The sequence below is a fragment of the Canis aureus genome, chromosome 16, assembly GCF_053574225.1.
Source record: "Canis aureus isolate CA01 chromosome 16, VMU_Caureus_v.1.0, whole genome shotgun sequence".
NCBI lineage: Eukaryota > Metazoa > Chordata > Mammalia > Carnivora > Canidae > Canis > Canis aureus.
The window spans coordinates 14,702,122-14,727,300 of NC_135626.1; the positions used below are offsets into that span (position 1 = coordinate 14,702,122).

The window sequence follows — 25,179 nt, forward strand, 5'->3', positions numbered from 1 at the left end:
AGCAGGTTTGATCCCTCCTGACACTCTCATCACTCTCATGCCCCAGCCTGAAGCAGGCAGCTCAGCGTGCTCAGTGAGCAAGAGCCAGGGCCAGAGGGGCAGGGTTCTCCCCCACTGGCTGGAGAGGCCAGGAGGCTCCTGCAGATTCCCATTCAAGCATCAACTCCTCATTGTAGCTGGCCAAGAGGGCAGGCAGGCTGAGGAAGGAGTGGGACAGGGACCTATACTTATCCTGAGGCTGGACAGGTCATTGGTTAGTGTGAGATAGGACCACTGGCTCTGCGGTGGGGTTCCCCCACTGAGTACTTGGGGTCTGGCTGTCGCATCTGCCCCTGACCAGCCCACAGCTGAGGTCCCTCTCTCCTGGAAACTTTGGTTCTCTCTCTTCACCATCCTTGTCTTGTGGGGCTGGCCCTCTTTACAGTTCAATTGTGGAGCTTATAGAATTTCCCAATACACAAAGTCACTGTCCACTGCCAGCCCACAAGCAGCCCCCAAAGCCTCAAATGTTGCCAAATGCTGTGTTTATTGGTCTGTTAACACTGATGAGTATAGTTTCTGAGCCAAACAAACAAACAAAAACCATACATACTTTGCCTCTCACGAAACCACTGAGTCACTAAGGCAGGCACACAATGGCCACCATGCTTGGTGGCAGCCAAGGACTCACAAACAAGGGGGGTTAGGCAGTGGGGCAGCTGGCCCCTAGGAAGGTTGTGCAGTGCCCAGGACAGGGGTGGGCTGGGGAGACTGTGCTGGATGCAGCAGGGCTGCTGGGCCCTTTCCTTGTTTCTCAAATGCCAGAAGTCTCCAGATCTAGGTGACTACTGGACAGGACCTTGCCCCTGTGGCAGAGTGGCCTCCTGGCCCCAGGGCAAAGCCTTAGCCTCTTGTGTTGAGTGGTAGAGGGGAAGTGGGGATGACAGAGCAAGCAGCGTGCCTAGGAGGTAGGCCCTTCCTAGCATCCCTATGAGTGATGCTCCTCCAAAAGGATTTCTGGGTCTCTAGGCTTCTCCACACCTTGAGAAGCACGTGGCAGGCAGAGCTAGCCTTGCTTCTCACCAGGGACACACAGGGAAGACCCAGTCATCCTCCTCTTCCTCCAGATCCAGGGACTCAGCAGATGCCTGAGACAGGCAATGGGCTGCTCCAAAGCTCCAGAGCCTATCCCTAAGAGGACGCTATGGGAGGATTTCCTCCCTAAAGAATCACCCTGGGATTCTTCTTGACAGTGAGTGCTCCCACTGCATTGCAGATCATCTGGCTGGCTTAAGTGTCACTTACACAGTTGTCAGGGAAGCAACTAATGTATAAAGCAAGAGCCAGGTTGTGAGAGTGAAACCGTACAGATGCCATGTGGGCGTTCTGTACAGATGGGCAATGCACGGGGTCACCTTTGGTCAGGTGGCCAAAGGCAGTGGCAGTGCTGCTGAGGTGGGCTGCTCCCACCTGGGGCCCACATCTGACTGCCTCACAGTCTCCTGCACCAGGGACACATGCCTGAATTGGTAGCTGTTCTGGCTGCCCCCACTGGGGCTGGGGTGGGTATGTGCACTCTGCCTGCAAAGGGAATTGAAGAAGAGATACAGTGCAGAGTTGTTGGTTCACCTACATGACCCATGCCAGGTGGGGCCAGGCAGCTACAGCCCCGTTACTCTATAGGGCCCAGGCCGACCTAGGAGAGGCCATGAGGAGCAGTCCAGGCTGAGGATGCAGGTGACGGGGGGGCTAGTCTCAGGTGTTTGAGAGGGGAATAGAGTAGGTGCCCCCCAAGGCAGCCACTCCCTGAGGCTGACCTCCCACCCCTGCCCTGCCTGGACCAAGGCATCCAGGCCCCCTGACTTGCCCTTACAGGGCCAGCACCGCCTGGAGTCGAATCCCAGGCTCACAAGCACTTTGTTAGTAGGAACACAGGTGGGCAGGCGGGGCCAGCTGGGGGTCTGGCAGTCTCAGCTGCCCCACACCTCTCCCTGTCGGGCCTGGGGGCCCGGAGCCCAGGCTCTCGTTGGCTGCTGCTTCCTGGCCGCAGCCCTCACTTGTTCTCTATGAGCATCTGCACCTTGTGGACGAGGTCACGGGCGATCTGCAGGATCTCCTGGGCATCATGATGCTCAGCCCGTTCTGGGGGAAACACACATAACTGTGGGGATGCTGGAGCAGGGGCACTAGTCTGGGAGGAGCCCTGTGGCTGCCCAGCCTGCTGTTTCCACCTGCTTCCTGGGAAGGGACTGGGGATTTCTGAGAGCCCCTCCCACCCTGCCCAGGCCAGGAGTGGAGGCCCCCATGCCCCTACTGGGGGCAGTCAGGATGGCTGGAGCAGCTCCTACCATTGAAGAACTTGATGATATCGGTGAAGTCCATATTGTTGTCCCGGATAATCTCACGGTAGGCCTCCACCAGGGCCAGTGCGATGAACAGGACAAAGTGCTCTGATGAGATGTGCCGGGCTGCCCAGATCACCTCCCACACAGCAAACACATCCTCATATACCAGCTCTGAGGATAGTAAGGAGCTAAGGCTGAGCCTGGCTCCCCAGGGGCCTCTGGATGGAGCCAAATGTGGAGACAGCTCCAGGGCCCAAAGTCCTGGGATTCTCCCCATTACACAGAGCCTAGTCCACCAGTAGGGTTTTGTACCCCAGGTCCAGACCCTGCCTTTCTCCTCTATGACTCCAGCACACCTGCACTCTTGTCAGCTGGAGCGGCTCTTCTTTTATAGGCCTTGCTGCTTGAGATTTGGTTTGAAAACAGCCCCAAAACCATTGGCTTAGGGTGATTGTTAGTAGCACTTTGGAATCACAGGAGCTCGTCAAATTGTGGATGCCTAGGCAGCCACACTTCTTAAGTCTGGTGTTAGGTGGAGCCAAGGCACTTGTGTGTCTAAAAGGCTCCCCAGGGGGTTCCTAAGTGCAGTTATGGTTAGTAACCACTTACTCTGGGGAGAGGGATCTCCCACTGCCCTGACCCTAGCTAGCCCCACCATGCATCCCACACCTCTTACCTCTCTTAAAATCCAGCAAGAACCAGCGGTAACAGAAGTAAAAGTGGGTGTAGTCTCCATTCTGATGCATCAGTTCGAACAGCTCGGAGTCCAGGATCTTGCAGAAGTAAAAAAAGGGAGTGGAGCTGAGTTGTTGCTGCCACTGCAGCCACCCCTGTGTGCTCCACCCAGCTCGTCCACTGCAGGGGGCTGTGGGCCTGGCTCCCGAGACCCTCTGGTCTCTTTGGGCGAAGGCTAAGCTCTGCTGCTCCACCCATTTCTCTGGGAGGTACTCTTTTTGGAATTGTACAATTTTCTGGGTGTTTGATTCACTGTCAATCACACCACTCACCAGAAGTTTCATGAGCACAGTATTCACATACTGACATGCTTGTAACATTGAAAACAATAGTTCTTTAAGTGAAAGATACTAAGCTTATGTGGAAAGGACATTTTTGGAATGCTTCCTGGCCTCCCTGTGGATGATAGATGAGCCCAGTGGTGCCTGGTCATGAGTCCACAGGCAGCTGCTGACCTCACCTGAATGAGGGAGCGCATGTTGGCAAAGTGGGTATCCATGGCGCCCCCATTGGGGAAGTTCTGGCTCATCCTCTTCATGAGGTGGCTGAAACAGCTATAGGCCAGCTGATCTGAGAGGAGATGGGTGTGAGGCTGGCAAGGCAGGTGACCCCAGTGCCTCACTTTACAGGGGGTGTCCTGTGGCCCAGAGGACAGGGCTGGCTTACATCCCCACCCTTCCAGACCTATTGGTCTTCCTTCCCTTTCTCCAGCTTGTATCAGCCCAATCCCAATGGCACTCTGGGAATACTGTCTACCCCCACCTCCGGCTCCGGTCCCTCACCGTTGTCAAGGATGACCAGGAGAGGTGCCAGCAGGTCGCACATGCCCTGCACATAGCCTATGTCCAGGTGCTCCCACACGTAGCTGAAATGCCGGGTACACAGTCACTATGGGTGTGCCATCCTGTGCTCCCTGCGGGGACCCCTTGGGAGATGGTTCCTAGAGCAGCTTGCTACCCAGAAGTCAGCCCTTCTATGGTCCTAAAGTACTAGTACAGTGGTAAACACCCATGGCCTCCATCCTCAAGGCACTCGGGAGCTCAAGGAAAGACACAATGAACAGGCTGAGGTGAGGGCAATCAGCTAGGCTTCCTGGAGAAGTATGGCTGAAGCTGAGATCTGAAAGACCTTGAAGAAAGAAGAGGGGAGGGGTGGGGTGAGGTGGGTGGGGGGCATGGCAGGGAAAGTGTTCCAGACAGAGAGCTGAGTGTGATGCAGTGCGAGGCAGAGGAGCAGGGCCCCTGCCCAACCTAACCTCTCACACAGCAGAGGCCCTGCCTCCCATCCTGAACCCTGCCCCACAGTGGCACCTGCACATGATGTCTCGGAGCCTCTCGAGGTTGGGGGTCGTGAAGTACCAGTAATTGCGGTCACAGCGCTGTACATCCTTGTCTATGCGGTGCAGATTTAAGGCCATAGTATCCAGTAATTCTATCTGGAAGAGTGGGTAGCCCTGAGTCGTCAGTGGGGGCTGGAAGGGATGCCTATATACAGGAATGCAGCAAATGCAGGAACCAAGGGACTCTGAGAACAGAACCCTCTGGGGATGCCAAGGGATGGGCCCAGGGCCCCCACAGGACAGTCAGGGCACCCCCATCTGCCACCCACCAACCCCTACCCCCAAGCCTCAGGGTGTCAGGAGGGCCTTTGGGGCTGGCTGAGAACAGTGCCCAGGGGATGTCCACCTACAGTGTAGGCAGCAGCGCACACGGCCGCAAGCTCCTCCCCTGCCTCCAGCTCCCTAGCCTGCGGGGCCTTCTGCTGGCTGGGATCTTGGGACTCGGAGAAAGCACCGGCTGCTGGGACTGGCCCATTGGAGCCTTCCTCCCCACCGCCATCCTCCTCCTCGAAGCCCATGCTCTGCCCCTCATCTATGCTCGACTGGATGCCTGAGGCCACAGAGTAATTGCGAGAGGATGGCAGTCCTGAGTCTGGAGAGTCAAACTCCACGGACTGCTGTTGTCCCACCACGGTGGAGCCCAAGGGCCCTGCTCCCAGCTCCTGCTCAGGCTCAGCTCTGCAATCTTCAGTGCCCGGGGGCGGTGGGGGCTCCAGGTCATCCACAGAGATAAATACCTGGTGGGGGTGAAGAGATGGTGGGGCTCACACTCCTACTCCAGCACCTTCCCTCAGCTTGCTGTCTCCTTCTGGGGGTCCGAACCAGACAATGTCACGGCCTCCACACCGCGCCCCCACCCAATTTTCCCAGCCTCTCCTTCTGACCCCTGCGACCGGCTGGAGAGCAATCAGGCTCCAGGCATACATAAAAACACCATCTTTAGCCCTATCTGGTCCCCTGCCTCGGCCCCTCTCTAGGGCCAGAGAAAAAGCGGGAACCAATCCAGGACTTTATGACTTTCTGTGGCGGCTGCAGGGAAGGGGAGCTGGAGGCTCAGACACTCGACAGCCAACGTGAGCAGTGTGTAATACTACAAAGCCCCGAAGTCACAAGGCCGCCTCAGGTTAGGGGAGCTGTGTACTAATGAAGGCTGCCACTAGCTTTGGTGTGGCCAAAGTGGGCAGCAGCCTGAGAGTGTTAGGAAAACAAGTTCTTCCTTATGTTCAGTACTGGATGTTTAGCAGAACAAGCTAGGAAACTTCTCTAGTAGGTGCCTAATCAGTTACATGGGCTTCACACAAGCTCAGGAGGGGTAGCAAGTGAAAGGTAACCTGTTCTACTGATTTGAAACTGTATACATGTCCTAGGGAAGATAAGAGAGACATACACAGAAGGTTTTGTTTTTCTGCTTGGACTATGCACAGAAAGGGATGCTGAAAGGAGTTTTCACTTTGGGAAGAAGCACGGAGCGTGGAGTCAGAGTCAGGGGAGGCCATGATCCTACAGCAACACAGAGTCTCATATTAATGCCCGCAAGGAGAGCTACAGCAGTTCATGGGCTAAGCAGCTGGGGCACTGTGTGGACTTGAGACCGCACAAAACCCAAAGACAGAGAGAAAAGGGATGGAAGAACAGAGCACATAGAAGGGAGCGCAAGGAATTCCCTTGGTGATTATCATCTCTTTTAAGTCTTGCTCCAGCTTCAGTTCTCTGTTAGTGTAAGGCTTTAGTAAATTAACAAGAATATACATTATCTGGGGCAGCCCAGGTGGCTCAGTGGTTTAGCGTTGCCTTCAGCCCAGGGCGTGATCCTGGAGACCCGGGATCAAGTCCCATGTCAGGCTCCCTGCATGGAGCCTGCTTTTCCCTCTGCCTGTGTCTCTGCCTCTCTCTCTCTCTCTGTCTCTCATGAATACATAAAATCTTAAAAAAAAATATATATATATATACATTATCTAGAGAGATAGTTTTAAAGAAAAAAACAGGGACACCTAGGTGGCTCAGCAGTTGAACGCCTGCCTTCAGCCCAGGGCGTGATCCTGGGGTCCTGGGATGGAGTCCCACATTGGGCTCCCTGCATGGAGCCTGCTTCTCTCTCTGCCTATGTCTCTGCCTCTCTCACTCTGTGTCTCTCATGAATAAATAAAGTCTTTAGCTAAAAAAAAAAAGAAAGAAAGGAAAAAAACATAAGATAATAAAAAGAATATTCTTAAAACCGAAACACCCATGGTCTGGGACTTGCTCTTCATCTAAAGTCAGGGGTGCTGCTGGAGGCAGTGCGTGGCCTCTAAATGAGCTCTGCACAGTCCATTCTATAGTGGGATGAAGATGCCAGGGTAGGAGGGCAGATCTGGCCAGGACATACCAACAGGACCCTTCTGTGTCATTCTGGTCTCTGACCAATCACACTTGGTGAAACCCCCCAGTCAGAGGACAGTGGAGCTGAGGGGACACCATGACCCCTCATCTTACTGGCTGCGGGACCTGGGACTCTAACCCTGGGCTGCCTATTTCTAGCCTTGAGAGAACTCTCTACAAGGAAGGAAGGCTTCCCTAAATCCTGAAACACTCTTCCTTCCCTGCTTGTCCATGAAAACAGAACACGGAGCACTATGTCATTTTATTCCTGTGACACTCAGAGAAGCGGGCAGCAGGGGGACAAGTCACCTGGTTTTCTAGCAGAAGAAAACAAGACACAGACACATTAAGCCATTTGCCCAGGGCTCCGGTGTCAGTGACTCCTAGAGTTCAGGCTGGTGCTCAGGACTCTGTCTTACTCCCATAAAACGCTGGTGGCCCCTGCCCCTGGCTCCCCCAGGTCCCGTCAGGCTCACGTCATTGCTGATGGTGGAATCTCGGTGGATGAGGCGCTGCACATGACTGTCGATACTGCTGCCCGAGGAGAACTTGGTGAGGGTGGTTGGCTGAGCCTCCCGCTCCCGCTGCCTCACCACAGCCTCGCAGGCCTTCCACTCTGCCAGCACTCGTTTATACCTTGCTGCCACTGTTGAGTCCACCTGTCTCAGAGCACACCATGACCATGGAAATGAGAGTGTCCTCTTGGGACAGCTGGAGAAAAGGGTTGGGCCTAGGGGTGAAGACAGTGGGGCTGCTCTTCTAACACCTTCCTCTGCCATGTTTCTTTCTGGCTGGGAAGGGGCCAAGGCTTCAGAGGGCCCTCGCTGGGGTCTCTGGGCCCACTCTCCATCTCCCTACCTTATGGGAGTGGGGTCTCCTTACCTGCTCCATCTCTTTCTTGCTCATGCCAAACTTGTAGTGGCCGAGCAGAAAGGGCCAGACATCCTTACGGATCTCATGCTCCACGCCTCCATAGTAAACTTGCCGTAGCAGCTCCAGTTCCTTGTAGTTCTGAGGGATCCAGGAAGTAAAGTCTGCGTAGCCCCCATGGTCACTGCAGTCCAGCTGGGTGACCCCATCTCCATCCCTCCCATGGAGTGCTGGGGCTGGGCACAGTCACTCTACTGAAGCCCAGGCAAACCCTGCCTTGGGATGGTCATGTCCTCCCTGCTCCAGATTATAGCTGGATGAGATCCAGTTCAACCTCCTTTCCTTCCAGGATAGGCAACAGAGCCCAGAGAGATGCAGAGATTTGCCCAAGGTTTCAGATAATGTGGAAGCAGACTAGAACCAGTCCAGCCCCCTTCCCATGGAAACCCACAGAACCAGCTAAGAGTCTACCGTGACCTGGGCCACTCCAAGGCCATCAGTCCTGACCTCTACTACATTGTACTTGAATGCCCATCTGGTCTATGATAGCTGCTCCCAGGGCAGGCTGCTCTGTACTCGCTGCTGCTCCCCCCTAGTCCTTTGATCTACCCTCTGGCCCTGGCACTCCAGAGTGTATACCTTCTCATCCTTCTGATATTTGCTCCACACATCTTTAGTGAGGCCTCCTGAAGCCCCTGGGGGCCGGGCCGGCGGGATGATGTTGTGACGCACCAGAGCTGACAGATGGGTCCGCACCGTGGACAGGTGGCGGCAGTAGGCCAGCCCTGTGGGGGCGCCGGGGGAGAAGACATATGACAGTGGTACCTCCCCGATCTCCCACCCCTCACAGCCCCACCTCACCCAATACTCACAGCCATAGAAGGCCCGGGAAACAATCTGCCTCTTCATGCTCTCACACAGCAGCCTGAGGGGCAACCTGTGGAAATAACCTGGCTCAGAGGAAAGGGGCTGTGGCCCCTCTGGTGAGAGGAGGTTGAGAGAGGACATTCTGGCTTAGGGGCCAGTAAGGTGCTTGGGTGGTAGGAGGAGTAGGATCCATAGCCCAGCAGAACACCTGTGGGCTCCCTGTCCCTGTCAGCCATCCTTGGTAGAACTGCTGGGGACCCAGCCTGGCCCCCAACCACCCAAGGGACTTTGGGCAACTAACTTCACTTCATGTTAGTGAATCTTGGTTTCCTCATATGAAAACAGAGAGAACCATCTCAGGGTCACTAGGAGTAATAGGCAAAAAATGAAGTAACAGGTTAAAGTGAAGAGCCTGCAAAAGCATCAAGTGCTGGCCTAGGACCCTCACACACATGCCATTTGTACACCATTCCTGGCATACGGCGATGCCCAGATATCTGGTGTGCATCCTCAGATGTACAGCCTAATGGCAGGATCTATGTCCACACTGGGAAGGGGAGCTTCCAGGTACTGAGTACCTACTATGTGCCAGGCAAGCTCTGGGTGCTAAGTCATACACCTTATTTAGTCCTCACAAGTACCTTAGGAAGCAGGTAATATTCCCATTTTACAGATGAGGAAACTGAGGCTCAGAAACGTAGAGGCTCACAGAGACTCAGTAACTTGCCAAAGTCACATAGGTAGCAGAAGGGAAATCGAACCCAGGTCTGTCCAACTTGAGGCCACCCTGTCAGACAAGGGACATGGCCCCTAAGGGCAGAATGCACACAGGCAGGTACAGCCACAGGGAGCTGGTATTCTAGGCCCTGCCCACTCACCGGTCGGGGACACAGCTGCAGTGGCTGGGGGTTGCATATGGGGAGCTGCTGGTGGAGCAGGAGAGGCAGGAGGAGCCCTGGCTGCACAGGGACTCCAGGTGCCAGGCTGGCAGGCTGGGCCCAAAGCCCTGCATTTCGATCATGTCACCAGCATCTGAGGACAGGAAGGGGGCTATGGTCAGGGCCTGGCAGGCCTCCTCCCTTCAAACACCCTGTAGCATGCCCACCTCTGTGCCCAGAGCTGCAGCATGAAGTCACCCATTGGTAGAAAACCACCAAGGTGGTGCCTGCCTCGTCCAGAGCCCAGAGATGGAAATGGTGGAGAGAGGGTGCCTGACATCTCCCACCCTCCATCTAGTCTGTGTGTGATAAAATACTTGGACTGAGTTGTGGATACTTGTGTCTGTTCTCTTTATCCTGCCATCAGCAATGGAATAAACACTTGCTTTTCTAGAGGGAGGAGAAAAAAGAGAAGGAACAACGAAAGCCTAAGCTCTCTGAAATGCCACCAGCTGGCTTGGCCTTCAAGAACTCAGCTTGGTCCTCTTGGACAAACTCTGAGATGGGCAGGAACGTGCCTGGAATGCTGCAATATTCTGAACCTTTCCACATCAGGAGTCTCCACTGCTAAAAGCTCCTGAAGATCCCGGAGCCACTTGTCTCAGTCCCCAGACCTCACCCCTCAGAGGGTTCTAGACCCTGTGGCTAAGGAGGAGCAGGCTTCCCCACCCAAGACAACTCACATGGGTTCTTCCTGAGTTCTCCATCCTTACACCGCCTGACTGTGTTAGCATGGTGGCCCCCTCCAAACACACAGGTGTGCTGGCAGGAAGGACAAAAGTCCCAGCACTGCTAGGCCATTGTGGGGGTGGTAGTTGGGTACCTAATTCCACTACCTAGAAGAATGTGCCCAGTGAAGCCTCAGAAGATGGCTCCTTGGACACATCTACACCACCAGCAGATGGAGCCTTCTCAGCCAGCCCAGGTGGTCTGAATCAGAACTCTAGACTATTGAGAGTTCCTAGGGCCCAAGTGGGTAGAACACTGTCCAGAAAGGACTCTGGCAGGTCCAGTGAGTCACAAAGATGAAGCAAAGTGAGGGCAGAAAGTGTAAGGACCAGGAGATGATGCCTGGAGGGAGGGGGAGAGTACAGAAGAGGAAAGAAGAAGGAAAGAGAGCTGTATGTTTCAAGAAGAAACTTTTTTTCAAGCAGCATTTTTTCCTACAAGTCATAGCCTGGGCCCTGGCCTGCTAGGAGTCTGGAGCAGACCCAAGCCTGGCTTTTGTTGGAACCAGACTCCAGCTCTGGATGTGCCTTGGTGGAGAGGGCTGAGCTGAGCCCCCTCCAATCCCCTTAGGGAGATGCTTTGTCTTGGTCTGAGGCTCTCCTCCCAGGCCCACAGCTGAGATTTTAATAGATATCTGGCCCTTCAGCTCCGCCAGGAGGCAAATTAAGGGAACATACTTGGTGTGGAGGGGCTGCGGCTCTGGGAGTGAGGAGTTGCAAGCCATGCCCAAAACTGGGAAGAAGAGGGAGGGGACAAATGCAGGTAGGATGGGGCAGGAGCCCAGCTCATGCCCCTGCAACAGGCAGGAGAAAGTCTAGTCATGGGAGGGGGGTGAAAACAGGCCCAGCCAGGCAGGCAGCAGGCAGCAGGCGGGCAGGCAGGGGTGGGGAGTGAGGGGGATAACAGGTGCAGAGGATGAACGGTGGGCACACAGGGAAACAAGCTCATGCCCAGAAAGTAGGGCCCAACCAAGGCAAGACTCCTGCCTGGGTCAATGCTCTTCACCTTAATTCTCCAGGAAGGAGCTGAATCAGTCAACATTGAAGATCGTATCTCTGAATTAACCCAGTGCAGACAGCTGGAGCTCTGGAGTGACTGGGTGAGGGGCAGCAGGCTGGACATGGGGGAGGTGGCAGGGTGGGAATCTGCTGGGCCAGCTTTGACTCTGACTCTCTCCTCTGAGCATGAGGAAAGTCTAAAGCAAAAATCAATCAGGGTAGTTGAACCCCACAGCCCCTAAGACTCCGAATGAAAGGTACCTGGCCTGGAGCAGAATTAGAGTGAACAGCATCTCTGCTCTGTGGGAAGGTAGCAGGAAAAGGAGGAGAGGTGGGGGTACGGAGAGGAGAATCTGGACACCTGCCACTTGATTCACATGCACAAGTCAAGCATGTGGCAGGCCTGAAAAGCAACGGCTAGTAGAACGGACTTAACAGTGTTGTCATTATGGATTGGGGTAGAGGTGGGGGCTCCCATGTCAAATCCCCAACCACCTGCCAATTCTCCTCTGATGCCTCCTCTCTTTTCCCCAAGTACTAGGGGCCCAGGGGATGCGTATTGGGTTGGTCTGGTTCCCAACTTCCCCAAGAAGAAGCTCAGACAAGCCCCGAGGCCTCTGGATTCCAGAGGGTTCTCTGACCCTGGAGTCCTCAGCCCTAAGACTAGTTGGCATTGGGCTTCCTAGTGCCAAGTCTGCCAAAACAGGGGCTCTGCTAGGACCCCCGCCCCCAGCCTCCAACCTGGTATCAGTTCACAGGGTAAGAAAGGGATCCCTGTCCTTTCTGACTCAGCCTTCCTACAGTGTTCCAAGTCCCTTAACCTGTAAATAAGCATCAGCCGAGGCCAGGTTTTCAAGGAGTCAGACGGCAGGTTGTGTGCACATAGCATCAGAAGTGAAGCTCCCCTGCGCTCCTGCCAGGAGGGCTACAAGGGAGGAGAGGCTTAAGGACAGGCATGTAGGGGGTAAGGGGCAGCTGCTAGGGCTGTGCTGAGGGTGTGCTAGGCCACAGACTTAGTTTCCTGGGGGTGGGGGTACTCGTTGCTGATTTGGTGGCTGGGCTAAGGAACTGGGCTGTTTGGCAGAAGTTTGTGGAAGCATAAGGAATATGTCACACATTCTTAGATACCCTCTGTAGGGCAGAAAAAGGGGATAAGAAATTAATTCTGCAGAATGGGAATCAGTGGGGATGGGGAGGTTCCCCTATACTCCAAGAGAGCTGGCCCCAGCCCCTTCATTACCAATTTTCACTTGAGCATCCAGCCTAGACATCTCAGGTCCCCTGGCCCATCACACTCTATAAAAAAAGTTGGGTTCTCCTTCTCTACCAACCTAGCTCTGTGCTAAGAAGGATGGGTGGTGGACAGAGGAACCAATGCCGATGACCTACGGGCACTGTGCTGTGTCTATAATTATGGACCTTGAGGTCTGTGAGGGTGGGAAACACCTGTCTTATATCTCTGCACATTTATTTCTAGATTTCATGCTGAAGCACCAGGCAGTACCTGCTGGAACCCTCAGTCCTGATGGGTAAACCCAGGCTTGGGTCTCTTTCCAAGGTGGCTCCAACACCTCACCTGAGCCACAGGACTCATTTGCCTGAGCTGTCCAGCCCCCACCCCTGCCCAGGAGGGGCCTGTACCTCTATCCTGTTTCTGTTAAGTCAGAAGTCAGAGGTCCAGGGCCGGAAGGTCAGTCTTCCCAACCAGCAGGGGAGAAAGAAAGAGACACTGTCTCAGGTTTGCCAGCATGACCCCCAGGAGTGGGAATAGCGCTTGGAAAAACATTCAGGTTCCCAAGAGACTAGATAGTCAGATCTTCCTACCAGAGCATCCTCCCTCTCAGGCATGAAGCCCTCTCCCTTACAGACTCAGTGGGGAGCCCAGAGCTAGCTACCTGCTCTCTGCACAGTCCTCTCTTCTTGCCAGCACCTCTTTCCACCCTCCCTGACCTGCCTCCTGATGGGGGGCCACCCCAGTCCCATAATGCCAACACTGCCGTCCGAGCCCCTGTGGTGGGTGGCAGGTGGGCCAGGGGGCGGGTGGGGTGGGACAAGGATAAAAACCTTTCATCGGATTGGGAGCTGTGAGGTTCCGCGAGCAGATCATTGAGAGCATCGCGTGCAGTTTATCCTCCTCTTCCTCATCATCGTCCACCGAGGCCGCGCGGCTGGCCGCTAGGTGGTGGTAGTTAATAGTGACTGCTCAAAGAGAACAGCAAGAGAGGCAGAGGCATGAGGACCTGGTCCTGGCAGGAGGCACCAGCCGCCCTCCTCACAGGGAGGAACCAGAGTCTAGGTCGCCTTGAACCTGCTGGGCACTGAGAAAGGGCTGGGGGGCTGAGAACGCTCTGGATGATTTACTGGGGAGAGTGTGGGAATGGAGTGAGGGAAGACAGCAGCTCCAGAGCTCCACTGGAGGAGGCCCTCTCTAGGAAGAACAGAAGACGGAGAACTGACAGGGGAGCAAGGGGAGTGAGAAACAGGGACCCATGAGGACAGGCAGGCAGCTCAGGAGCTCCCCAGCCCTGGCCCAAGCAGGGCACGACTGTTGGCTGATGGATCCTGATCATTCTTCAGCTCACATCATGGCCAGGCTGAGCCAGATCTGCAGATGACCCCAAATCCCCCTCTTCAGATTGTAAATACAAACAACTTCTCCAAGGTTTGCTCAGAGCTGCCCTAGAGTCACTCCGCTGAATGTCAGCTCCTGGGGCCCTGGATTGCCCCTCTGGAGGTGCAGTCCTTGAAGCAAAGTGACCAGAATTGGGAGATGCCAAAGCTTAAAGAAGGGACATGGACACTGAGTCATCTCAGCTGAACAGCAGCCCAAGATTGAATGCTAGGTTTGCAAACTTGTTCTGACATAAGGCAAGGCTCCTAGTTAGGCACCTCTGGGAGGGGTATCCCCATGTCTCATGACTGTCAGGCCTGCTGGGGCTACCTGCACTGTGGCTGTGTGTTTGCTATCTGGGTCTTCCATCTGCTAACACAAAAACAACTTGCTGACAACTTATTGGTACAAATTAGGGAATTTAGGGAACATGTGGTCCATGTGGCAATAAATGCTCTATGCTAGTAAGTTCCCTGACTTTATGGTGAGTCTGGCCCACAGAAGCCTCTAGGGAGCAGCAGCACCCAGACGAGAAAGGGAACTCTGGCGGTGGTTGATACCTACAGACAGGCCCAGTGGGCCCAAAGGTATGTGTCCAGGTGGGGCAGGACCCATGAGTGCCAAGCCATCATTAGCAACACCCACCCCCCAAGTCCTCAAGGTCCCCCGGACAGCTCCAAGTTTCACCTTCTTCAGATGCATCCCTACTCCAGCTAAAGCTCCTCTGATCAGTATCTGGTTTGAGGAGGGCTTGGGCTCTAGGGGAGTTAGGAAACAACTTACACCATCCAAAAGGAAGCACCGATCCTGCATTGAGGCTGCCTTGTGGAGGTCAGGCCATGGGCCAAGGAGGAATGGAGAGTTCTCCACCTTCTATTGCTAGTCTCACCACATTTTTTTTTTTTTACTTGGGCCAGGGCTGGAAAGGCTAAGAGAATATTGTACAACATTGGCTGAGCCAAAAATCTTGGGGTGACAAGGTGGGGGAAGACAGCTAGGTAGAAGAGAGGCAGCTTCTCAGAGAGATGGCAGCTTCTCAGGGGAAGGTCGGGTGAGAGGCTAAGTAATGAACTGCTCCTCTCAACCTGGCCTGGTCAGTGAGCAGACCCTGCTTGGCACCCCTCCTATGTAACACTACTCCCCCACCTCCCTGAGTGTCCCTCTCTCTTCCTCCATGGATGAAGCTTAAGAGACTCACTGTGTTCATGCCTGTGGCCAGGGTAAATGATTCGGAACACGTAGTCTGTGGCCTGCCTGGTGCCCATGTCCTCCACATCCACAGTCCGCATGCTGCTACGTTTCCGTAGCTTAGGGAACACTTTCCCCTATGGAGGGAAGGGTGAGTGGTTGGCCTGTGCAGGGTAGCATCTGATCCAGGGTCCCACCCAAGGCAGCCTCTCCACGTGGGGAAAGGAAGGAAGGTTGAGCAGAGAACCCCTCTCAGATACCCCTTCACACAGAGTGCCCCAAGCCCTGAGGTACCTTCCCTTGCTGGGTCCAGAGTGGGGGCTCTAGCTGTCCTTGGGGCAGAAGCCCATTCTCCAGGCAGGACAGAAAGGACAGCAGGTGTCCTCCCTGTGGGAAGTGCAGTGGGGGCCTCTGGATGCCATCTTGGCTCACCAGCACAAGTGTGCCGCCGCTCTCTGTGGGGTGTACACGGGCAGGTGAGGGCAGGCCTCCTTGAGACCTTTTGGTCACCACCACCAGAGCCTGACAGCCAGGCCTCCCAACTGGGTAGGAAAACAATGGGGCATGGGGATGACCAGAGGACGACAAGACATCCAATGGGCTGAGCACAGTGTGTGGCTGGGAGAAGGCAGTCTCTCCTCAATCCTGTGCCTAGGACAAGGGAGGCTCACTTTGCTGGTGGCAGTGGATGCAGACGATCTGACTGAAGGGCACAACCAGGGCATAGTCCCAATAAACGCTGGAAAGGAACCAGATCAGTGTCACTGTTGCAAGACCCGTCATCTCACTTTCTTCATTTCCCACCACCAAAACGCATGAAACTACCCTGAAGACAAGGAGGACCAATAGCCGAGAAGTGACCTCAGCCAGCTATGTCCATCTGGGCTGTGTTGTCATGGCACAGAGCCTGGCAGTCTTAGCTGCCTAGAGCTTGGCTCAGGCAAACCTCTTCATGCCCAGGCCTGGCTTGATCTTAGAGAGCTTGGGAATCTCCCCAGGCAGCCTATTCCTGCAGTTGTTGGCACCAGAATAAGATGCCTGCCTTCTAGAGCAAGTGGAGTCTGTCCATCCCCCTGCCTAGAGTCCCAGAGCCCCCACCTTTTCTCCAGCTCGGAGTCCCCCAGAGTCCCGTTCATGAGCTGGTTGGGAGTCCACTTCAGAGTTAGGCTTTCTGCAGACTGGTGCAGGGAGAGGTAGCCAGGGACAGCCTCCATGTCCTCCTTCTAAGGGAAGGAGATAACAGCAGAAGGCAGAGGTGATGAGGTGCTGAGGTTCCCAGGGGAAGCCTCTGAGAAATAAGCTCCAGGCAGGAGCTGGGGAGGCTGAGGTAGCATAGTCACAGGATTCTGGAATGGAGGCCAGGAGGAAGGACGGGAGAACACGAATCACACACAGATGTGGGCACCTCCTCCCGCTGGCTGGCCTGGTGCTACTGGCTCTGTCCTTTCGGCCTCCTAGATGCTAGGCACATTCTGGAGGTACATCCAGCCATACCCGAGCCAGGTCTTCATCCTGTTTCCTGGCTCCCATTCCCATCTTTGGACAGCCAGGTTCTCAATTAGCAGGGCAGATGCTAACTAAGGGGTTCTCAAGGCTAGGCATGAGGTATATGAAACTGTAAAGTGAGGAGTAGGGCTCATCTCCCCTTCTCTCTAGTCAAGCCTCCTGAGGAAAGGGATAAATGTGACTGGAAGATTCTAGTCCCAGGCCTTTCAAAAGAGGGAGAGGAGGGGTGAACATTAAGTTTTCTTACTGGCTGCACCAGCACGTTGTTCTTGCCATAGAGTAGCCGTATCCTTGAATTCTGGTGCAGGGACTCCACATACTCACGGGCGCAGGCAGCTAGCCTGTCCTCTGATGAACTGCCACTTGAATGCCGCTTCCGAATCTGTGCAGAAAGGCACAGCTCAGCACCTAGTCCTGGGAAATCAGCCTCAGACAACCTTGGGCTTCCATGCACACCCTCCCCAGCTGACCCAGGGATCCATTCTGTTCTGGGTCTGCTCTTGGCCACCCTCTGCTCTCTAGCCATGGACCAGTGGTGTGCTCCTGGCATTTATGTAAGTGCCAGCAGGGATAAAAGGCTCTCCTGAGGGTGGCCACTACCTCAGTGCATCTCTAAGGTCTGGCTTGTACCTGCAAGGAACGTGGAGGCCAAGCTGCCCTTCCTCACAGGCCCATGGGCATAGCCTGGGTAAGTACAAGGAGTGGGGAGAGTGATACCTACTCCTAAGGCTGGGCGCTTTGCAGGGGAGTCTTGGCGATTAGGAGGGCCCCGGATACGATGCCTCTGGACCAGCTCATCAGCAGAGGGGTCAGTCCAGTAGTGATCAGCTGTCTTAAGCTTGGTGTACTCCAAGGCACAAGGTCCCACTGGGAAAACAGGGACAGTTAGCTTGGATGGTGCCCCCTCAACACCTGCCCCACAGCCCCCCACTGGCCCAGTCCTCTCTGCTGTCAGGCTCACCTAGAAGTGAGGCCAAGATGGGGCCAAACACAGGATCTGCCAGTAACGCCTCCTTCTCGTAGTACTTGCTGTCAGAGGGAGAGACAGATAGGGGCTCATTCTAGGGCAGTCAAGCTCACCAAGTAGGGACATCCCCACAAACACCCTTTTGTGTGAGTCACTAAGTAGAGATAAGTCCACATGGACTGAGCTTTATGGGCTGCGTGGTGTAGTCTATGCTTTCTGGGTGCTAGAGGGGAAGATGAGGCATGCCTACAGATTTATGGATGATGATGCCTGCTGAGGGATGGCGGAAGGAGTGCTCAGGAGGTGGGCCCTAAGGATGGGGCAGTCACCTGCAGTTCTCCACGAGGTACTGCATGACCCTGTCCAACACTTTCTCGATGAGCGCTGTGCGCACCCATATGTGCTTTAAGGCCTGCAGACTGAGAGCCGGGGCCTTCCCGCTGGCAGAGCCCTGTCTCCGTAGGGCATCCTGGTTGCCCGCCAAAGGCTTCCTGCAAAGAGAGGGTAAGCTTCAGAAGTGTGAGGGCCTGGGTGTAAGCCCCAGGCCCGGTGGCATTAGGAGCAGTGTCTGGTGTCACAAGAACCCAGAGGACTAAGATGAGGGTTGAAGTAGGGGCTTGTGTCCAAAAGGAGCCAGCCCCCACCCTCAGGCTGCTCTCTCACCCCAAGGGGCCCTGTAAGAAATGAGCCCAGGAAGCTAACCTGGGAAGGAGTAAATGACAAGTGCAAAGAGCAGAAGGGAGTAATGGGAGGGTTTGCGGCTCACCTGCCCTCTACTTGTTGCTGTAGTTCTTGTACCTTGTGGCAAATCTCCCCAGCCACTGGGCACGTCTTCCCCACCTTGGTGAACAGGGCTGCCATCTTGTCACTGCGCAGGAAGCCGGCAGCACGGCGTCTCAGCTGATGTAGGAGGCAAGCCTCTACTGCACCTGAGCCACAAAGGGAACCATCACCTGAGCCTGGGCAAGAGGGGGAAAGGGAGAAACACTCCTCTTCCTTTTATCTATGGGGAACAGAGGGTAAGGGCAGGCCCTGACCCATGCTGGGATGAGGGGGAGGGGTTTCAGTCTAAGGCAGGTCAGGGAGATATACCCTGTCCGCTTTCCAAAATTCCTGTCTCTGTCTCTCTGTCCCTGCCCAGGGTGGACATGCAGGGGCTGAGGTACCATGCTGAACCCCTCCCTGTCCCTCATCTGGTGTGTACAGGCTTCCTGTGTGTAGCATTGTCCTGGAGCTGTGAGGACCAAAGTTGCCAGTTTCAGTGGCTCCTCCCCTGCCCACGAGGGCAAGCATGGACAGCACCTATAAGACAGGGGACACAGGGAGCACACAGCCCAACAGCCCTCCTGGAATGCACGGATGATGTGGTTGCTAAGGAACAGGGCTCTGGGAAGGAGCTGAAATATTGATAATGCCACTGCAGAGATCAGATCCAACAGTGGCTCCTGAATTATTGATGAGCCCTGCATCCAAGAGTGACAGATTTCTACTTCCCGTGCCAGGAGGATTTCCCTTCACTTTCATGTTTTTAGGGGCTATGCTTTATCTTCTTCGTCTGGATCCTGCAGGAAGGAAGAAGGACTTGGGTGGGGGGGAAGATAGGGGGTTGCCCTGGGCATGTATAGATTCTGAAAATATTAGTAGGTATGGCAGCGGGGGTGGTGGTGCTTAGCCATCATGAGGAGGGAAAGGCCCAGAAAGGGGAAGGGATTTAATCACAGTCCCGTAGTGGCAGAGCCAGGACCATGACCCAGGACCCAGCCCCTTTCACTTCTTCCAGGTGTGTTAGGGGGCCCACAGGTGGGAGGAGTGCTCCCCTCATGTCACAGGTGCCCTTCCATATGGATTGACAACTGTTATGCTAGAGGCGGGAGTCAGAACATGGTCTGATGCTTAGCATGGCCACTCCCTATCCCTAGGAAACATGGGTCATAACACTCTGAGCCTGTTTTCATCTATGAAATGGGGCTACTTCTTAGGACTGGCATGACCCATTACACGAGATGAACTGAGTTAAAGTCTTTTCATGAGTCTGGCACACAGGGGGCACTCGGTCCTTGTTGGTTCCTGAGTCCTCAGCCCTTTTTGCCAAGATCCTGTTCCACAGTTAACCTGCAAGGGCTGGGTTTTTGCAAGACCTCTCCCTGGCAGGAAGAGGGGAGAGGATCACAGGCTCCCCAGAGGTGGGTGGAGATGCCGTTCTTTCAGAATAGGGCAACTGAGAGGCCCCATTGAGTTGACTATGACTAGTGCTGTTAGAATATGAAGCCTGGCCTTAGGAAATGGCCACTGATCTCCGGCTTTCACCTGGTTTTTGTTGCCATTTTTAGTAACTGACAGGCAGTCATTGCTATCCTGTAAGAGTTTTTTCTGGTCCTCTTTTATACTGAAGTCAAGAAGCTGGAAAGAGTCCCAGGGACAGACCTGGAGGCTAGACCCAGCAAGAGCCTCCCAAGAGTGGGGAAACAAGGCAGGATCCTCCTCCTAGAAGTTTCCTGCTGGGCATTTCCCTGCTTAGGCCTCAGGGAACTTTATTTTATAAGGCACAGCCTTTCCTCACAGCATGTTCATACATGTATGTGGACATGTGTATGCAGACAGATATGTCTACACATATTATGTGTATATGGGGCATGTGGGGGAATCTCTGCCTAAGTGTCGACATACTCCACCCCATGGCTGTCCCCTTGGTCCATGGAGGTCCTGTGTGGCCCTGTGGTGTACAGGTGAGTGAGTTCCAGTCTCTAGGTCCTGGGACTGCACTCCCCATTCAGAGTGGGAGAGAAGCAGCACTGAACATGGCCAGAGTGGCAGCAGGTGGCAGCCGTCCTGTAGGGAATCATGTGCCTCCATGATGTGACTAATTGCAGGCATAATGAGCCATTAGCCTTCCCACCTTCCCCAGGAGATTGCAAATGCAGCCAGGCTGGGGAGCCAGGGAAAGGCGGGTAGCAGCACTCCCATCCCACCTGACCTCACCTACACTCTTAGGCAGCCTCTGAGCACAGGCATTAGGGTGCTCTGGGGTGACCAGAGGCATTCCTCAGCAATTACTGCAAGTAGAGAATATTGAGAGAAGCCCAAGATCATGCAGAGTATCCTCCTGCTCACCCCAGAACTGCTAAGTTCCTTCTATGAAATGCAGGCAAGGTGCTAGGCAATGTCTGTGGAAGGAGAAATCCCTTTCAACTCTCTACCTATGGAGCAAAGTAAACGACCCTCTATGCCAAGGTATTCTTAACCCAGTTCCATGGGCTCCCTGGGCAGTGGCTGCTCAAACTACACTTGACCTTCCCCATTCCCATAGGGCTGTTGGTCCCCTGCCCCCCTCACCCCTACCCCCCAGAAAGTCAGTACATGCAATGAAAAATATTGTGTGCAGCATGTAGACAAAATAACATAATAACAATGACACTAATAATAATTGAGAACTACTATCCTGAGAGGGTTTGTGGATGAGCTTTTGTGCCTTCCAAAGACCCCCAAATATTGCATATAAAATTATTGGTGTGCTCCAGCATGCTCAGGTGAGTGTTTTTCTGGATAAGGTATCCATGATTTTTAGCCTTTTTTTAAAAAAAGGATTTATTTATTTATTCATGACAGATACAGAGAGAGACAGACACATAGGCAGAGGGAGAAGCAGGCTCCCCATGGTGAACCTGATGCGGGACTCGATCTCACGATCCCTGGATCATGACCTGAGCTGAAGGCAGATGCTCAAACCCTGAGCTACCAGGCATCCCTGATTTTTAGCCTCTAAAAGGGGTACTTGACCTCTGAAAGTTTTAGACTCCCTGTTTAAGACTTTTGGGTTGAACTGTCCATTGGTCGAAACTCAGAGGTGCAAGTATAAAGACTCTCCCTGCCCCACAATGTACAGTGAACACCACTCAGAACTTGGCTGCAGAGCCATCAGCAATGAGGTCCAACTCTCCTGCTGCCCACACTCCCCAGGGAGGGCCTCTCACAGACCGTCAAGCACCCTTTTCCCAGGAGAAACCATCCAGAGACACATGCCTCTCCTTTCCTGACTGAAGGCCCAGAACACCAAGGAGAATTCCAGCACTTTATTCTGCTTTCTGTCCCAGGGTGAGAATCCCAGCACTTTATTCTGCTTTCTGTCCCACCCTCCCCAGGGTGGTAGGCCATGGCAGGAGATGCCTGTCATGGCTTAAGCACATCCCTGACACCATCTAGCTCATTTCATATGGGACAAATATGTAATAATAATAAAAACCAACACTCTTTTTGGTCATTGGTTGCAATGAAAAGATCTGGGTGAATAAATTGAAACAGAGAAACAGACATGATTCCATAAACAACCCCCTCACTCCTCACCTTGGTCTTCCAGTAGAACTTTGGAACTATGGTGTCAGATGAGCCCAGGGTACTGGGCTCCCTACTCTGTCATCCCATCCCACTGACAAGAGAGCTCAAGGAACTACAAGAACCTTGCTGTGGATGTCTCCTCTCCCAAAAGGTCCGGCACCATCTTCCCAGGGAAAAGCTGAGAATTATAGGCCCAGACTAGTCCTAGAACCTTCCTTCACCAGTCTCTGATGTCCCAACCGGCACCCCCCTATGGAGGCAGTGTGGCATTATCTATCAACAGGGCAAATAACATCTGACCCAGTAACCCCTCTTCTGAGAATGTAGTCTACAGATACAACTGCAGGATTACTTAGTTACAACAGCAAAAGACTGGAAACTATCCTCATCTCCATCAATGGGGACAGGTTAAGTAAATTCAATATATTCATACAACAGATTATACAACTCTGAAAAAGACTGAAGATGCTTTCTAGAAACTAACAATGAAAAATCTCCTAAAGCAAGATGCAAAGCAGTATGATTGCATACCTTTTCATTACAAAAAGGGTGTTGTTTGTGGGGAAACAAAGAATATAATTTATTTTACTAGGATAAAAAATTCTGTAAGGATGCATAAGAAACAAAAGTGGTAGTAGTGGGATGCCTGGGTGGCTCAGCGTAAGTTAAGCGTCTGCCTTCGGCTCAGGACATGATCCTGGGGTCCAGGGATCGAGTCCCACATTGGGCTCCCTGCATGGAGCCTGCTTCTTCCTCTGCCTGTGTCTCTGCTTCTCTCTCTCTGTGTCTGTCATAAATAAATAAATTAAATCTGGAAAAAAAAAAAAGTGGAAGTAGTTACCTATGTAGAAATGGGTAAGTGGAGGGAAAGTGGGTGAATGGAGCCAGGTAAAGGAGTAAACTTTACACTGTATACTTTTGTACAGTTTTGATTTTTTTTTCCAGTTTTGATTTTTGAACCAGGTAATATATTACCAATCCAGAATAATAATTATAATAACTAAACAGCTGACCATCCAACCCAGATACCACGATTCTTTTTTTTTTTTTTTTTTTTAAATTTTTATTTATTTATGATAGTCACAGAGAGAGAGAGAGAGGCGCAGAGACACAGGCAGAGGGAGAAGCAGGCTCCCTGCACCGGGAGCCTGATGTGGGATTCGATCCCGGGTCTACCAGGATCGCGCCCTGGGCCAAAGGCAGGCGCCAAACCACTGCGCCACCCAGGGATCCCAGATACCACGATTCTATTATGAGATGATGCTAGAGACTTTCTCTAGCCTGGAGGTGAATCAAAACTCACAAAACCCAGAAGGGCTGGGTCTGGCCATGGGCACCAAGTCCTTTAGCTCCCTTGGCAATCTCTCCCAACTGGCTTGGTTCCCCACCCCCACAGGGGCAGCTGGGTTCTGCTCAGCTTAGCCACAGGTGACCTGAGCTGCGGAAGGACCAGAGAAACAATTCAGTGAGCTGGGACAAGCTGAGGTATCCCAAGAGCCCATTACAATGGACTAAAACTGTGGCTGCCCAAGACATGCAGCAGTGGTTGAAAAGGGTCCTCAATCAGCCCAGGGAGCCCCAGCAACAACCCTGGCTCTCATATACATAGCTATGTGTTCAGCCCAGGGGCCTGGTAATAGGGGAATCCACTGAATGGCCTTAAGAGAACTAGGCCATTGATTGAGATATAAGGACACTCCATCCAGAATTAGCACAGCCTGACATGAAGGCTAAGCCCAAGGCTCTAAGCCAAGAAGGGATGGTAATGGGAAGAGGTGTGGAGAGTAACTCCTGCTCTCCCACCTCTGCTGGCTGCCATCTGTGCAACGAGGGAGTTCGGTTGTAGTTGCCATAGAGAACCCAATCAAGTGAGGAAAGTGCTGGGTGGAGCAGTCAGCCACAGGTGGCTGGTTTGGAGTTTCTGAGGATACTACTTAAAGCAAATTTTTTAAAAAATATTTTATTTATTTATTCATGGGAGACACAGAGAGAGAAAGGCAGAGACACAGGCAGAGGGAGAAGCAGGATCCATGCAGGGAGCCTGATGTGGGACTTGATCCTGGGACTCCAGAATCATGCCCTGGGCCGAAGGCAGGCGCTTAACCGCTGAGCCATATCCCTTAAAGCAAAGTTTTTATTTTCTTTTGTTTTTATTATTAAAAAATATTTTAAAAGTAGTCTCTATGCCCAATGTAGGGCTCAAACTCATGACCCTGAGATCAAGAGGTGCATGCTCCACCAACTGAGCCAGCCAGGTGCCCCTAGAGCAGAATTTTTAAAAGCTGAATGGCTTGGGGATGACTGGGTGGCTCAGCAGTTGAGCGTCTGCCTGGGCATGGTCCCTGAGTTCTGGGATCGAGTCCCACATTGGCCTCCCTATATGGAGTCTGCTTCTCCCTCTGCCTATGTCTCTGCTTCTCTCTCTGTGTCTCTTATGAATAAATAAAAATCTTAAAAAAATTTTTTTTAAAGCTGAATGGCTTGGATGGTAGAATCAAGACTGCCAGGAGAGGAGCAGCCTCTCTGGAGATAAAGGAATGGGTGAGATGGCCAGCCTCTTAAGTTGGAACTTCCTTCAATGGCCAATGGGAGAAATCAATGTTTTTTCTGCAGTGGACAAAGTGGGAAAAGTCAAGACGAGAGGGCAGGCTCATCCACTTCTCTCCTCCCCACTTCCCTGGCTGGCTATTTCTACCCAGGGATTTATAACAGTTGTTTCCACCCGGAATGAGCATTTCTATGGTAACTAGAGTATATTTTCTCTCAGCAGGCACTAGTGATGCTGACTGCATCAGCTTTTAGAGGCAGTCAGCCTTGTTCAATATCCTGAGAAAGCAACTCTCCCATCCAGACTCTCAGTGTGAGAAGAAAGCACTGCCTTGATAGTCCAGAACCCAGCAGGTGAGGGAAATGAAATTCCTACCACATATATCTACTTTGCCGTGATGGGAGATGCAGAGCAGAATCTGCATAGACAGCACTTTCCAGGGAACCAGGCCAGTGCTGGCCTTGCTTGGCTCAGCAAGGGATCCACTGTCTTCCAGAGTATCTCTGAACACCCTAAGTCCATTGTTTGGTGACCTGAGCTATGTCTCCACAAGGGCCAACTGCTCCTCAATGCCCCACACTTCAAGGCTCCTCTCCTAGACAGGCCACATGGGTAGACTCATCCCTGGGTAGTAGGGCTTTGGAGTAAAACAGGTATCGATTCAAACTCGGGTCCTTTTCCTATTAGCTATTTGACTTTGTGCAAACCAGTAAATCTCTCTGAGCTTTGGTGCAGTTAGGGAAAGGAACAGATCCTGTCTCAATAGGTTTTGAGTGATTATAAGCAACAGGCTGTGAAGATGCAAAATCTTCCTTTATAATTTCTCAAATACACTGAGGGTGATCATTAACATTGGTGCCTTTTTGGGA

The 25,179-nt window shown here is 53.1% G+C and overlaps 1 protein-coding gene across 6 annotated transcripts in view; it reads right to left on the reverse strand.

The window, feature by feature from the left end:
- Positions 1–507: 507 nt before the first annotated feature.
- Positions 508–25,179, reverse strand: part of SGSM2 (small G protein signaling modulator 2) — a 35,883-nt gene continuing 11,211 nt past the window's right edge. For 4 of the 6 annotated variants that reach the window (XM_077851724.1, XM_077851722.1, XM_077851723.1 and 1 more), the window contains 22 exons: positions 18,197–18,359; positions 17,760–17,921; positions 17,425–17,492; positions 17,185–17,330; positions 16,711–16,845; positions 16,056–16,180; positions 15,629–15,696; positions 15,252–15,412; positions 14,968–15,094; positions 13,223–13,357; positions 9,372–9,525; positions 8,499–8,563; positions 8,266–8,411; positions 7,639–7,767; positions 7,233–7,415; positions 4,749–5,135; positions 4,370–4,494; positions 3,842–3,924; positions 3,520–3,629; positions 3,001–3,097; positions 2,328–2,495; positions 508–2,121 (listed from right to left, as the gene is read on the reverse strand). In XM_077851724.1, the coding sequence (XP_077707850.1) occupies positions 2,033–2,121; positions 2,328–2,495; positions 3,001–3,097; positions 3,520–3,629; positions 3,842–3,924; positions 4,370–4,494; positions 4,749–5,135; positions 7,233–7,415; positions 7,639–7,767; positions 8,266–8,411; positions 8,499–8,563; positions 9,372–9,525; positions 13,223–13,357; positions 14,968–15,094; positions 15,252–15,412; positions 15,629–15,696; positions 16,056–16,180; positions 16,711–16,845; positions 17,185–17,330; positions 17,425–17,492; positions 17,760–17,921; positions 18,197–18,359 (3,026 nt within the window). In that variant the 3' untranslated portion in view covers positions 508–2,032. The other 2 variants (XM_077851726.1, XM_077851727.1) reach the window with 2 other exon arrangements.